The following is a 14,969-nucleotide window of genomic DNA, read 5'->3' as shown; positions in this document are numbered from 1 at the left end:
AACGATCAAAGTAAAGGAAAAAAGAAATACAATTCGAATAATTTGATTAAATCAAATAAATTAAATTTTGCTTAAATTTTTGCTCTAGAATTTCATACCTTGATTCAAATTATCCTTGGACACAGACACTGTTGACGTTGTCGTCGTATCTTCCGGATAGGCAAATTGCGAAGGACTTGTAGGAGATGGCATAATGAGGAGAGATTCCTGATCATTTTTTACAAGTGACGATGAAGTGTAAATATTTTTCTTCATTTCGACGATATTTTGTAAAGTTCTTGTAATCTTCGATATTATATCTCTTAGAAAAATTATCTGCAATACGAATCAAGTACAAATGGAATTAATTACAAAGAGAATTAATTTTGTCTACTATTAATTTTCCAGTAATTGATTCTGAATTTAATTTAATTTTCAATTTACCTGCTCTTCCGATGCTGAAATAATAATTGGCGAAGTATCGACGTAAATCGATAATTGCATTGACGAGAGTTTACTGTTTAGTTCAGATGAATTTAATTTCGTTGCTAAAGCTATTGTTGCATTGAAGGAAACTTGTTTGATAAAATTTTTCCTGTCTCCCTGCTTCAGAGTGTAACATTGAAAATCTAAAATTTCTAATTTCCAGGGAAAACTTTGATGATCTGAGAAAGAGAAAATAAATTTGACATTTTACTATTTTTTCAAAGACGAAATGAAAAGTAAAAAAATTAAAAAAATACGAAACTAAAAAATGATTAAATATTTAAAAATTCTTACTGTTTGTCCAAAGCGATTTGGGTAGAATAATTGGCAGGATTTCGAGATGTTGTTTCAAAAGATCAGCTTGAGCACCGGCTGAATTTATAAGCAACATTGGCATTTTTACCACCAATACTTGTAGATTTTCATTATTTCGTATCGCTCGATCTTTTGCCTCTTCGATACCTAAATAATATTAAAAAGTAATTATTTCAATTCCGATTTAATTTGAAATCGGATTTAAATTATAAAGACAAGTTAATTAAAATTCATACCGTTGGCATCGATTCCACTCATTGTATTCGTTGGTATATAAATTGTAATATGTCCAACATATCCACTTAACACAAGGCCATGCCACCAAGGATAAAGCTCGATTAATCTTTCCAATAATTTTGGTTTCTCTAAATTCTGAAATTATAAAGATTATTCACTTTATGTAGATTATTTCAAATTTTTCCATTACTTTTTTATGGGACAATTTTTCTTCACAAGAATATTAATTATTATTATTATTATTAAAACAATAAAATCAATAATTTTTCTGAAAAATTGAACGTTCAAATGAAGGACATTCTTTCTGATAAAATATTTTTCAAAATTACTAAATTACTAAATTATGTATAAATTTATAAAATACTAAAAACTTACTAAATTTCAAAATTTTAAATTTACTAAGTTAAGAATTATTTCTTTAATACAAAAAATAATTTTAAAAAAATACAAAAGAGAAGTAAAATAAAAGGAAAAAATATCGTCGCATTCATTTGAACGTTCGAAATAAGATAAATTGGAAAATAAATATAATTCAGAGATTATTATTTTTAGAAACTAGAAATTCGATAATTAAAATTAGAGAAAATAAAACTGCAGCATACTTTTTACCTCTTGTTTCATACTTTCGTTACTTGGTTGATTTTTTTCAGTCTCATTAATTTTATAAATAGTAGGCGATTTTTCCGTCACATCGTCATGTTTCCTTTTTTCTTTATCAGACGAACTGTGAACACTTTCATGTAGACTAGGAAATTTTCTCTTTTTACTTTCAGTATTTGATGAGGGTTCAGATGTTTGTTGTCTCGTTTCCGGTTTCGCTGAATAAAGTGTATCTAATTTGTAATATTTCACGCGATACTCAAGCCACTGAAGAAGTAAAGGATCTAGACATCCTTTTACCGGTCCTACTTGGAATGACATTACAGTTGGGAATCTTTGATTTTTCGAGTCTTTGGAATATTGTATCACAGCCGATAGAAGAGAATTACACTCCATAGTTCTGTAAAACAAAATTTTTCCAATTTATATTTAAATTAAGTGAATTTTAATTCGATTTTTTGAGTTTTCTTTCAATTTAAATTTTCATTCAATTTGAATTTTAATTCAATTTAAAATTTAATTCAATTTGAGTTTTAATTCAATTCAAAATTTAATTCAATTCGAGTTTTCATTCAATTTGAGTTTTAATTCGATTTGAAATTTAATTCGATTTGAAATTTGATTCGATGTGAATTAATAATACAATTTGAATTTCAATATTACAGCTCTTAAAAAAATTAATTAGAAAAATACTGAATATAATGGATTTTTAATTGAAATGAAATACCGTTGATCTTCTACTTCTGGACCCGAAAGAATGAAAGCTTGGTCGGTTTCATTGTGAGCAAAAATTTTAATGGAGCCTACATTGACAATAGTGGACTGAACTGCCAGTGACTTGATATTTCTAAGATTTATATTTTCTAAACACAGTTCAAGATACGTTGGCTCTGAAACAATAAAATAAATAACGATTAAAAAATAATTTCAATAATTACCCTTTTCTTTTTAATTCAGTTTCAAAAAATTAAAATTTAGTATTTTCAGAATAATTTTTAAGACTTAAATTGTAACTTTCTTGAAAAAGAAGTACAAAATAAATTTTTTTTCTTTAAAATTAAATTTTCAATTCAGGAAAAACTTACTCTTTTCATCGCAAGCGTCATCGAAAAGAGATGAACACACGAGAGCATTGGTCGTATCGTTTGGTTGAAAAACAGACGATATTATAGAACTTGCAACCATAATTTTTGATTTTGTACCAGTTATAGTGATTCCATCAATTTCGAAAGAATAGAAATTATGAATCACATCTAAGCTCGTCCAGTATTGTCGATAGAGTAAAATGGTCATACTAAAATTAACTGTACAAGGCATTATTATTGAAGTATGGCAGGTGGGTTTTAAATAAAGTTGAAAATTTAGCCCCTGCATCTGTAAAAATTAGGTAATTAATTTATTAATTTAATTATTGTAATAGTATTCTTTTTTCATGTTAAATTTTGAAAATTAGATGATAATTTAGAATATTTTCCTTACCAGTCCTTTCACTTCTCTATGACACTGATTAAACATATCTTGAGGTAGATCAGTTTGTTTGGAAGCACACGCAGCAAGTCTAAATGGATAGATTGGTTCTTCCACTTCAATTAAAATTTCATCCCATTCAATTGTTGTGTAAGGATCATCCGAGAGTGCAGGCGTTAGAGGCTCCGTCTGTAATATCAAAATTTTTAATTAATATTTTATTTAATCAATTTATTTTCTTTAACGAAAAAGTTGCCTTTATTCTTCTTTAGTAAAAGAAAACAATTAGACAATTAGAAAAAATTAAATTATTTTTAGAAAATTAATTAAAAATAATTATTATATTAATATTATTAAGAATTTAATATTAAAATTAAAAAATAGAATAAAAATCTGTAATTATTACAAAAATAATAGTTTGAATAAGTGATAATTAAAACGCATTAAATACAACTAAATTTCAAATTTGTATTGGAAACTTACTCGAGACTCGACGTATTTTCGCTGTCTTTGCAAACCCGTAATTCGATGATCAGCCAATTGCAATTGAATTGCGCCTCTAATCATAAATAATTTGATTTCCATTTTGGAAATATTTTCTCTTAATGCTTCATATTCCTCTACCGTTACTGGCGGTAATTCATCAATAGTCGGATCTAAAAAATTAAAATAATTCTCCAAATTAAAAAATTTATCAAAACACAATATATTATAAATCACATCACTAATCGATGTCCCTAAAGTTCGGAACGTTCAAATGAACGAAAATATTTTTATTACTTCCTTTAATTTTTATTTTCTTACAAAACATTGTTTTTTCATAATTTAAAAATTTATTTTTAACTAAATAAAAGTTCAATTTGTTTAGTAGTTTAGTTAGTTATTAATTTAGTTTAGTAATTTTTAACAATATTGAAGAAGAAAAAATACTTTGTTTATTTAAACGTTCAAAACTTTATGATTTTGTAATTTTTACAAATTTTTGACAAATTTTTTTTTTTTTGCAATTTTTAATTTTATTGAGCAAAATCATTACCTGGTTTTGGTACAATGTATGGCGCATAATCGTATTTTGAAGCAGCTTGAATTATTGTATCAGCACGATGAAATACACCAGAACTCAAGCGAATCATTAAATCGCCAATGGCAAATCTCACCACTCTGTGTTCTGGAAAATTGCTGCAAAAGTACGAAATTAATTAGAAAACGTACTTTTAATTGAAATAGTTTAAATTTCGCTACTTAATTGCAAAAAATTATACCTGTACTCAAAATTTGCTCCAAATTCTAATAAATCTTCAGGTGTAACGTCTTCTGATAACACCATGTGATGGGCATAATCGATCATAAATGCTGGACACCTCTCTAGCAGTTTCTCCACTTGTTTTTATTTTGATAAAAAAGTTACATATTAATTTTATGTATATTTTGAATATGTTATAGTAAATAATGAATATTATATTTTTATATTCTACTTTTACATTTTTTATGGTTTTACTTAATCTTTTACTTTTTTTACTTTTATGTTTTTTATAATTTAATTTTTTACTTTTCTGTATTTTATTCTTATATTTTTACATACATTTTTATATTTTACACTTTTTTAGGAAAACAATACTTAAATAATTTAAAAAACCTATTCTTTTGTAAAATAAATAGATAAATATTGGAGTTAATTAAAAAGAGTGAATCTAGAATACCTGGATGAGAAGAAAGGTGATTTTCAATTCCCTGTTTGTAGATTCTTTTCTTGCCTTTATTTTCTACAGCTTCATCGTCAAAAAGTGTGTCCTTCAAATGATCAATGGTGGCTTTTCCGACCATTAAGTACAAAGGAGGCTAAAAAAGTTTAAAAACATTATAAAGAATTAATCCACTTTTCTATTTATAATAATTCTTAATTTTTACCAATTACAATTATATTTTGATACAAAAACTAACATTGAAAATAGTAAATTTTGCTATTAAAAATTGTCATTTCAAGAGTAAATTTTTATAATATTCGTTGTAAGTTTTGTTTTCTTTAATTTTTTTATGAAATAAATTTTATACTTAAAAAAAAAATGAAACTGTAACGTATTAATAAAAAAAAATGTTATATTTTTTACTAATCTAGGTGCAAATCTTACCCTAACTCCATCAATAACCTCGGGATGACCACAACTACAAGAACCTCTAGGATACACATTTATGCTTCCAAATCCCATTTGAAAATTAGTCATTGACATTCCTTGAAATAAAGCATCAACGACAGCCCCAGTGAATCTCAAAGATAGAAACGATTTGTACTTAATTTTCCGTGGCTTGTAAAATAATTGTTCCTTGATGCTCTCTGTAACCTAGTGACATTTAAAGATTAAAATTAAAATTAAAATTGTATCAGTTCAAATGAAAAAAACACTAGTAACAAATAAAGAACTCATTGAAAAAAGGTTTCCCTGTGTGAAAATTTAACAAAATAGAAATACAGTTTCAAAGAAAAGGAAAAATAGGTTTTTTGAATTATTATCCTCGTGATAATATTTTAAGTAAAATACCTTGAAAGTTAGTGTTGCATCATCTATGTAAATTCCAAGGTGAACCGTGTGTCCGGCAAAAGCCAGTTCATGATCATTTGACCAGTCATTATCCCAAGCAACTGGAAAAATAGAAGACATAGTGTTCCATGCCCATCCACCCCAACCGACCACTTCGGTCGAAGCTCCAGATCCAGAATTAGAATCTTCTGTAAATGATAATAAAGAAAATTATTTTAATTTTTAATTAAGAACTTGATAGTTTTTCTGTTTATTTCGACAAAATAATATTATTCATTTTGAACTTTAGACAAAAATGATCGCGAACCTTGCGAGTTGCTATCTTTGTCATCGGCAGAATTCGAGGATTTGTCTTTCTTCTCGGGAAATTGTTTAGTTCTCAATGCCATAAGTAGAGCTGTTAGTCTCAAAAGCATCGGTACTTGCTGTTCAGTTGTACTAAATTCCATTTTTTCACAGTGAAGATCTAATCTCGTGACTGAAGCCCGTTTGGATGTGTTGCTATGATAATTCATTATCATTCGAATCACCATCGAGCATCTGTACAATACAGGATCCTAAAAATTCGAAATTAATTAGTTTCTTAATTAAGACATTTACAATTTTTTTTATTTATTTAGAATTTTAGAGAGTGAATACAAATATTTGCAATTATTTCATTTCGTTACAATTTTAGAGAAAAAATAAAAATATTCGCAATTATATCATGATCCACAAGTTATGAACGTTCAAATAAACGAAATATTTTGTATTAAAAATATTTTCATAAATTACTGATTTGAATTTTAGAAATTAAATACCTGATAAATTTCTATTTTTCCAGAAGTGTCCATTTTGTCTAAGCAAAGAGTCAAATCTTGAATAGTTATAAGTTTTTGTAACATAACTTCATAGCTACTGACGTCTGAAAAAATAAAAAATTAATTTTATCATCGATTCTTAAAATCGCAAATTTCTTTTTTTGTAAACTCACCCGCAAATGCCGGTTCCCATTTGTTGTTAACAGTTTGCATGCTCAAATGTCGGACATTAATACTGAGAACAATGTCCTCTTCAACGTACTTCAATATTAAATTGTTACATATTATCGTTATATTATTTATAACTTTTGTTACTATACTCTTAATGTATCCAGGTGGTGTTTCTTCTCTAAAATTCAATTCCAATCAATGTAATACAATAACCATAAATGGAAAAAAAGGAAATAAAAAAAAATTTGGTCATAAGCAATTTTCCATGTTACTTACTGAACAATTTCGCTTTGTCTTTTTTGATAAGATGACGAAGAATTGTCGCTGTGAGAGTCATCTTTAAGTTTTAAAATGCATTCTGAAATACAAAATTTTATTACTTAATTATTTTTTTGTTTATTACTTAACTAGCAAATGTTACTCGCGAAACGTGATATTTAATTTATAATTATTATTATGCAAATTACAAAACTTTCTATTTTCAAGTATGAAGTTTTGAATAATTTTAGACTCAAATTTTAAAAAAATTCAATTATCAACTAATTTACTAATTAATTATTCTTGTTTAATAATTTCAAAAATTTTAATAAAATTCTTCTCAAGAATTCAGTTATTTAGGTACAGAAATAATAACATTCTTCGTAAGAATTCAATTATTATAAATAGTAAAATTTTTTGCAAAAATTCAATTATTTTCAAACAAAATTTTAATAACATTTCACGAATGAATACAATTATTTTCTAAAATTTTAATAAATCCTTCGAAACAATTCAATTATTTTTTAAAATAGTAAAATCTTTGCATAAATTCAATTATTTTCAAAAAAATTCCACTAAAGAATCCAATTTTTTTTCTTTATTCGATATAAAATCTTTGCAAAAATTAAATTATTTTTAAAAAAATTTCACGAAAGAATTCAATTTTTTTTTTTATTCGATATTAAATATTTCAAAAGACTCCAATTATTTTCTAAAATTTTTATAAATCGTTCGAAACAATTCGATATTATTTATAAATAGTAAAATTCTTTGCACAAATTCAATTATTTTTAATACAATTTGAAAAACATTTCACGAAAGAATCAATTTGTTTTTTAATTTTTAATAATATTTTTCGAAAACATTCAAATTTTTTATAAATCCTTTGACATAATTCAATTATATACACGAATAATAATATTCTTTGCAGAAATTTAATTATATTTAAAACAATTTCACGAAAGAATTCAATTTTTTTCTTAATTCGTTATAAAAAATTTCAATAGAATTTAATTATTTTCTAAAATTTTAATACATTCTTCAAAAAAATTCAATTATGTTTGTAAATAGTAAAATTCTTTGCAAAAATTCAATTATTTTTTAAACTTTTAATAAATCCTTCGAAACAATTCAATTATATTTATAGATAATAAAAATCTTTGCAAAAATTCAATTATATTCAATTATTTATGAGGGAAAAATAAGAAAAAATAGAAAAAAAGAAGGAAAGAAAAATGTTGTTTCTTACCTATTGTATTAATAGTGACAACAATGGGTTCTGATGTAATTTTAACCCACGGTACATGAATTAACAATTCATGGATATGTCCACTAACGAGGCTAAATGGAAGATTTAATTGCTCCTCTAATACTTCTAATCGCAGATCAAGATTCTGAAAAGATGCATCTCCACCCCATAAGGATACCTAAAATAACAAAAGTAAAAATAATTACAAAATTCATAATAATAATAATAATAAATATAAATTTGTGCAAGTATAAATTTTTTACTCAACTAAAATATCTAATCAATAATAATTATAATAATTACCTGCGATTGTTCTGGCTTGAAGTTTTTAACATATTTTTCCACGTAACTCAATATTACTGGAGTTATATACGATTCTAATTTAAACATAGTGAATTTTAAAATAAAGGATCATCCTTTAAATTAGATTTCTCCAATAATTATTAACCATAGCGTCACTGTCAAATGAAAAAATTAAACAACATTAAATAAAAATTAATATTATGGATACAAAACAAATAGATTACTTATCTAAAAGTAAATTTTGTTTTAAAAATAAATATTACCAAAAGAAAATATTAAGTGATAAAAAAAACTGATAATAGTAGGCGAAATGTAATAAACAATAAATATAAATTCTGTACATGTGAATTGTATCAAAATAAATAAAAAACCGAATTAATAAAAAACTATTTTTCGCTTACTGAAACAAAATTTTAATGTATATTTTAGTTTATTTACAAATTATTTAAACGATTGAAATGATTTCAACAAATTTCAACAATTTAAGCCATTTAAACGATTTGAACAAATAAGGATAAAAATTACAAATAAAAATTATAGGTTATAATGAATAGTAATGATAATAATGAATGTTTCTATGAAAAATAGAACAAATCTACCTGTCAGTTGTGCACTTTTTTACAATATAAGAAGACTTAATGAAGTGTAACTTTCTAATTAGAAAAAATGTCAATTCATTATTAATTACAAAAGATTTTCAATATTTTTTAAATCCACACACCACCACATCAACATATGTCATTTGGCTGACCAAATTGTATTGCAATTTCACTGGAAATGTACTTTACTAAAACCAGCCAATCGCAATTCAAGGATGACAGGAAAGAACCAATAGGAATTCAGAAAAATCAGCTGATTAGGTGACAATACAATTTGTACACATTTTAGTATGGTTGGCGTTTAACGTCAAACTTTTTTTTTTGTTTAAATAGTTTAATAAGATAAGTTTAATAGATTATAAATGTGTTGTATATATGTTATTCAAACAGTATTCCAAATACCTTTAATTACTTAAAAGTGTTTTAAGTAAATGTATGGTAAATGTGCCTGATATAAAACTTTCCATTTAAACGATTTGAACGCCCATTTAAGAACCTAACCTTAAAAACAAGACTGACTCATTTTGTTCATTTTATTAATGTTATAATATCTTTTACACACGTATCGCGCTTATTTGTTGATGAGGAAAAATATACGTGGCATATCTCGATACACAGTCCTCAGTGATTATATTTTTCAAGAGGAGGTGAGTTACTGGACATTTTTTGAATTTTTTAAAAACTTTTTTACATTTTCAATTTGTATACATTTGCATGGATATGTGTTTTTTTTAAATGTTTCGGTTGAATATTTGCTAAAAGATGATTAATTTGTACTAGATTGTGTATTTATTAGATAATCTTAAAGAGTTCTGTAACGAATCTATACTTAAAAATGAGTTTTGTTACATCATTTTTTATATACAAAGGACTTGAAATAGTGTATATATTTTGTGCTAATTATTATTATTGTGGAATATCCTTTTTTTATAAATGTTTTGTTTTACTATAAGATATATTTATAAAAAAATACTTTTTATTTTTAGGAGAAATTTATAATATTAATAATAATAAATAGTAATTAATAATTAATAATAAGAAATAATAATTAATACATTTATTTATATTAATGTTTTTCTTTTGTAAATTCGGAAGTTCTCTATCTGTTTTTGTAGAATTCGTAAAGGTTTCAAAATTTTTTAAGCATTAATTTCTAAACATTTTTTCACGTTGACAGATCTTCACATAATGCATGAGAAGAGGAAAAAATTAAGTCCCATGAAAGCTTTAATTCTTGTCGGGGGTTATGGAACGAGACTTCGTCCATTAACTCTCAGTCGTCCGAAGCCACTCATTGAATTTGCAAATAAACCAATGTTGCTGCATCAAATTGAAGCTCTGGTGAGTTTTTCGATTAATTTCAATAAACTAATTTTGTAATTTTATAATTTCTTTCTATTTAATTTAATTTAATTTAAATTAATTTGGTTTCGGTCTGCCGAACAGTAGCATTTAATTCGAGAATACTTCACTAATTGAAAATAATTTTCAGGTTGAAATAAATGTGACTGAAGTTATTTTGGCAGTGTCATATCGTGCCGAACAAATGGAAAAGGAGCTGGAGCAGGAAGCTGTGAAATTGGGTGTTAATTTAATATTTTCTCACGAGACAGAACCCTTGGGTACAGCTGGACCATTGGCACTTGCTGCTCAACATCTACGCAATAGCGATGAACCATTTTTTGTACTGAATTCGGATATTATTTGTGATTTTCCATTTAAACAACTTCTTCAATTTCACAAAAATCATGAACGCGAGGGAACAATTGTCGTTACTAAAGTTGAAGAACCCTCTAAATATGGAGTTGTCTTGTACGATGAGGCGGGAAAAATCGACAGTTTCATTGAGAAACCACAGGAATTTATTTCGAATAAAATAAACGCAGGTGAGAATTTAAATAGTTTTGGGCTTGAATAAATAGAAGACAATATTTTTCTTTTATTGCTCAATATATTATTTTATTGATGAATGTAAAATAAAAAAAATGTACCTTAAGTTACGAATGTTCAAATGAACGACAATTTTTTCTACTTCTTTTTAATTTGTATTTTATGGAATTACATACAAAAATTATTTTGGAAATTAAAAAATTAATTCTTAACTAAGTTAATGTTTCATTTACATTATTATTTCATTTCAGTAGAATAATTTTAGAAAAGGTTTAAAAAGAAAAAAAAATTGTTTCATTTGAACGTAAAAACTTTTAAAAAAATTTTACACCTGCTCTTCTTTTTAGGAATATACATTTTCAATCCAAGCGTTTTGAAAAGAATAGAACTTCGTCCCATGAGCATAGAAAAAGAAGTCTTTCCACACATGGCCAACGACGGCGAATTATATGCAATGGACTTAACAGGATTCTGGATGGATGTTGGTCAACCAAAAGATTTCCTTAAAGGTGCATATTTTTTTATAAAAATTTTGAAATATTTAGTTATACTTAGTTTTTAAATTAAATTATTCGTCAAACTATTAATTAAATTATTGATAAAACTATTAATTAAATTATTGATAAAACTATTAATTAAATTATTGATCAAACTATTAATTAAATTATTAATTAAACTATTAACTAAATTTTGAATTAAACTAATTATTAAAAGTTATCACTAAAATAAAATTTTGAACCAATTATTTTGAAATATTTTTCTAAATGAGTCTTTTTTTAAGCAGTTAATTGTTTTTAAATATTTTTTGAAAATATAAATATTACAATGCAATATTTTTCAACAGGAATGGGTCTGTATCTCACGTCGTTGAGACAAAAGACACCGGAAAAATTGTATTCCGGTCCAGGAGTGATTGGAAATGTTTTGGTTGATCCAACAGCGACAATCGGGAAAGATTGTCGAATTGGTCCGAACGTGACAATTGGTCCAGGTGTTACAATAGCAGACGGATGCTGTGTAAAGAAAACAACAATTCTCGGATCTGCAACAGTTAAAGAACACTCATGGCTTGACAGGTGATTATTTTTCTGTTTATATGTTTTGAATTTTTAAATTTAATAAAATTCTATACTGAAATTAAATTATTATAAAGTATTTTATCAAAATTTTAAGAAAATACATCATTGAATTTTTTTCAAGAAATTTCATTAAACTTTCTAAAAATAATTAAATTCTTGCAAAGAATTTTACTAAAGTTTCTGAAAATTGTATTCTTATGAACAAATTTTATCAAAAATGTAGAAAACAATATTGAATTCGTTCAAAGATTTTTGTAAAAATTGTAATGAAAAAAACTAAATTGTTTCCATGAATTTTATTACAATTTTTCAAAATAATGAAATTCTTTGATGGAATTTATTTTAAATTTGTATTGAAAATAATTGAATCATATCGAGAAATTTTTTTTAAATTATAATGAAAATAATTGAATCATATCAAGAAATTTTTTTAAAATTGTAATGAAAATAATTGAATTTCTGGGGAGACTTTTATTTTTTAAACAAATTAATTGAAATTCTTTAAAGAATTTCATCAACATTTTTTAAAATAATTGAATTCTTGCAAATAATTTTATTAAATTTTTTGAAAATAATTGTATATAGAATTTTATTAAAATTTCTATAAAGAATTGAATTGTTTTCACGAATTTCATTAAAATTTTTCAAAATAATTGAATTCATCGGTGGAATTTATTTTGAATCGCATTGAAAATAATTGAATCATATCCAGAAATTTAATTAAAATTATAATGAAAATAATTGAATTTCTGTGGAGAATTCTATTATTTAAATAAATTAATTGAAATTCTTTAAAGAATTTCATCAACATTTTTGGAAAATGTTAAGAATTTTTGCATATAATTTATTCAATTTTTTAAAAATAATTGTTGCACAGAATTTTATTTATTTTTAAATTGTATTGAAAATAATTAAATCCTATCGAGAAATTTTATTAAGATTGTAATGAAAGTAATTGAATTTCTGCAGAGAATTTTATTATTCAAACAAATTAATTGAATTCCTGTAAAGAATTTTATCAACATTTTTGGAAATTTTATTAAAATTTGTAAAAAGAATTGAATTGTTTATTTTCAAACTAATGAAATTCTTCGGTGGAATTAATTTTAATTTGTATTGAAAATAATTAAATTTCTACGGAGAATTTTATTATTTAAACAAATTAAATGCATGTCGGTAAAAAATTCTATCATCATTTTTGGAAAATAATAAGAATTCTTGCATATAATTTTATTCAATTTTTTGAAATTAATTGTTGTATAAAAATTTATTACAATTTCTAAAAAGAATTGAATATTTCGAAGAATTTTGTTAAAAACTTTTGAAAATAATTCAATTCTTTTAAGAAATTCAATTAAACTTCTATTAAAACTGAATTTTTCTAAAAAAATTGAATCAAAATTTTTGAAAATAATTTAATTATTTAAAGAAATTTTATTAAAATGTTTAAAAATAATTGAATTCTTGCAAAAAAGTTCATTAAAATCTTTGAAAATAATTTTATTCTTACGAAGAAAATTAAAATTCTTTCCAGGAATTTTAATTAAATTGTATTAAAAATAATTAAATTCCTGCGAAGTTTAGTATTTATGAAAATATTTGAAATTTTACGAACCAGTTTATTAAAATTTTTGAAAATAATTGAGTTATTTTAAAGAACTTTATTCATACTTTAGAAAATAATAAACAATAATAATTAATTAGTAAATAAGGGAAATTTTGTTTATTTCTTATCTTTTTTTATTGTAAAGATAAATAATAATAATTATATTATTATTATTATTTTAATTACAGTTGTATCATAGGATGGAGAAGTATCGTTGGCCGATGGGTGAGAATGGAAGGTACGACAGTTTTGGGTGAAGACGTTATCGTAAAAGATGAATTATACATAAACGGAGGTCAAGTATTACCACATAAAAATATCGCTGTCTCGGTTCCAGAACCGCAAATTATAATGTGAAATAATTATCGCAATATTAGGTAAAAACTTTACTGACTGATATTTATTATTAAAGTTTGTAAATACCATTTAACACTTACTTTAATATATCGACATTAAATCAATAAAAATAAATAAAAATATGTATTAATAATATCAGTTAAAAAATATATTTCACTTATTTCTATTTTACGTAATTTGTACATCTAACAGCGATTTGAAGAAAATGGAATTTTTTATTTTCTATAAAAATAAAAACAAAATAGTAAAAAATAATGTGCATTCCGCAATTTATTGTATCACATCGTAAAACAATGCTTGGTTCCTTCGAGAACCTGTACCCCACCGACTAGGCTCAAACTCATCATGATTATTCGACACCGTCTTACACCGTGAGAAGGTGGGGTCACACAATCTGTCGGTTTTCGATTCACGCACACAACGTTTATGTGCGCAAACAGAGCCTACTTGTCACGTTCAAATACATGCAAGCTCTGCATACATGCTCGGGAATTTTATTTACAACTCCTCATGACAAAGTGCAGACAGCTTTTTATCGCCGCCTGACATACCTTGAAATGTCCCGAACTGAGAGTTGTCGAGCCTTTGCAGACCGATAAAATGTTGTAAACGCAGATTTTGAACTTCAAAACATCCAAAATTCTACTGAACACATCAGACTCCGCAAGACTCTCCGACGATGAGATATGCGAATCATCGCTCTTATATATTAACTTGGTCCGCGATTCACCACTTGCGAGAGAAATGTGAAATACGTGTGTTATACGCTCCTCTCCTGATAGAAGCAACACAATTGGATACTTGTTACCGCGCAAATTCGAAAGCAACCAATGACAGCATTGGAGAAAGGCAGATGGAGATGTTGTAGATGGAGCTGTGGTTGTCCGATTGTTGGCGCTAACTTTTAAATATGCTGATTACCTTTTTTTAAATCTACTAAATCCTGCTATTTACTACTTTTTTTTACCTTATGCTACTATTAGGGTACTTTTTTTAAATTTCAGCAACTAAAAAGCTACTATTTCTGTTTTTTCTT

At 25.3% G+C, this 14,969-nt stretch overlaps 2 protein-coding genes across 3 annotated transcripts in view; one reads left to right on the top strand and one right to left on the bottom strand.

The window, feature by feature from the left end:
* The window catches only part of LOC122501172 (vacuolar protein sorting-associated protein 13B), a 30,762-nt gene extending 21,604 nt beyond the window's left edge, over positions 1–9,158 (bottom strand). The window contains exons 1-21 of the mRNA XM_043610464.1: positions 9,002–9,158; positions 8,403–8,557; positions 8,100–8,277; positions 6,869–6,950; positions 6,595–6,770; positions 6,422–6,525; positions 5,929–6,178; positions 5,622–5,809; positions 5,214–5,423; positions 4,785–4,923; positions 4,347–4,464; positions 4,121–4,263; positions 3,568–3,740; positions 3,097–3,273; positions 2,703–2,991; positions 2,345–2,507; positions 1,627–2,017; positions 1,017–1,152; positions 760–927; positions 424–644; positions 99–315 (exon numbers count right to left, since the gene is read on the bottom strand). Coding sequence (XP_043466399.1) covers positions 99–315; positions 424–644; positions 760–927; positions 1,017–1,152; positions 1,627–2,017; positions 2,345–2,507; positions 2,703–2,991; positions 3,097–3,273; positions 3,568–3,740; positions 4,121–4,263; positions 4,347–4,464; positions 4,785–4,923; positions 5,214–5,423; positions 5,622–5,809; positions 5,929–6,178; positions 6,422–6,525; positions 6,595–6,770; positions 6,869–6,950; positions 8,100–8,277; positions 8,403–8,489 — 3,610 coding nt within the window. The 5' untranslated portion in view covers positions 8,490–8,557; positions 9,002–9,158. The remainder of the gene's footprint in view (positions 1–98; positions 316–423; positions 645–759; positions 928–1,016; positions 1,153–1,626; positions 2,018–2,344; positions 2,508–2,702; positions 2,992–3,096; positions 3,274–3,567; positions 3,741–4,120; positions 4,264–4,346; positions 4,465–4,784; positions 4,924–5,213; positions 5,424–5,621; positions 5,810–5,928; positions 6,179–6,421; positions 6,526–6,594; positions 6,771–6,868; positions 6,951–8,099; positions 8,278–8,402; positions 8,558–9,001) is intronic.
* Positions 9,159–9,312: 154 nt separating this feature from the next.
* Positions 9,313–14,188, top strand: LOC122501173 (mannose-1-phosphate guanyltransferase beta). Of its 2 annotated transcripts, none has more exons than XM_043610465.1 (6): positions 9,313–9,648; positions 10,179–10,342; positions 10,494–10,887; positions 11,239–11,400; positions 11,736–11,967; positions 13,765–14,188. In XM_043610465.1, exons 2-6 carry the CDS (start codon positions 10,190–10,192, stop codon positions 13,931–13,933), a joined length of 1,110 nt encoding a protein of 369 aa, XP_043466400.1. In that variant the 5' UTR covers positions 9,313–9,648; positions 10,179–10,189; the 3' UTR covers positions 13,934–14,188. The 2 variants fall into 2 exon arrangements, with proteins under 2 accessions (XP_043466400.1, XP_043466401.1); XM_043610466.1 differs by lacking the exon at positions 9,313–9,648 and adding an exon at positions 9,861–9,883.
* The last annotated feature ends 781 nt before the right edge of the window (positions 14,189–14,969 follow it).

Source organism: Leptopilina heterotoma, unplaced genomic scaffold (assembly GCF_015476425.1).
Source record: "Leptopilina heterotoma isolate Lh14 unplaced genomic scaffold, ASM1547642v1 Lhet_206, whole genome shotgun sequence".
NCBI lineage: Eukaryota > Metazoa > Arthropoda > Insecta > Hymenoptera > Figitidae > Leptopilina > Leptopilina heterotoma.
The sequence above is the reverse complement of the archived record's forward strand: the minus strand, read 5'-3'. Positions and strand labels throughout refer to the sequence as shown.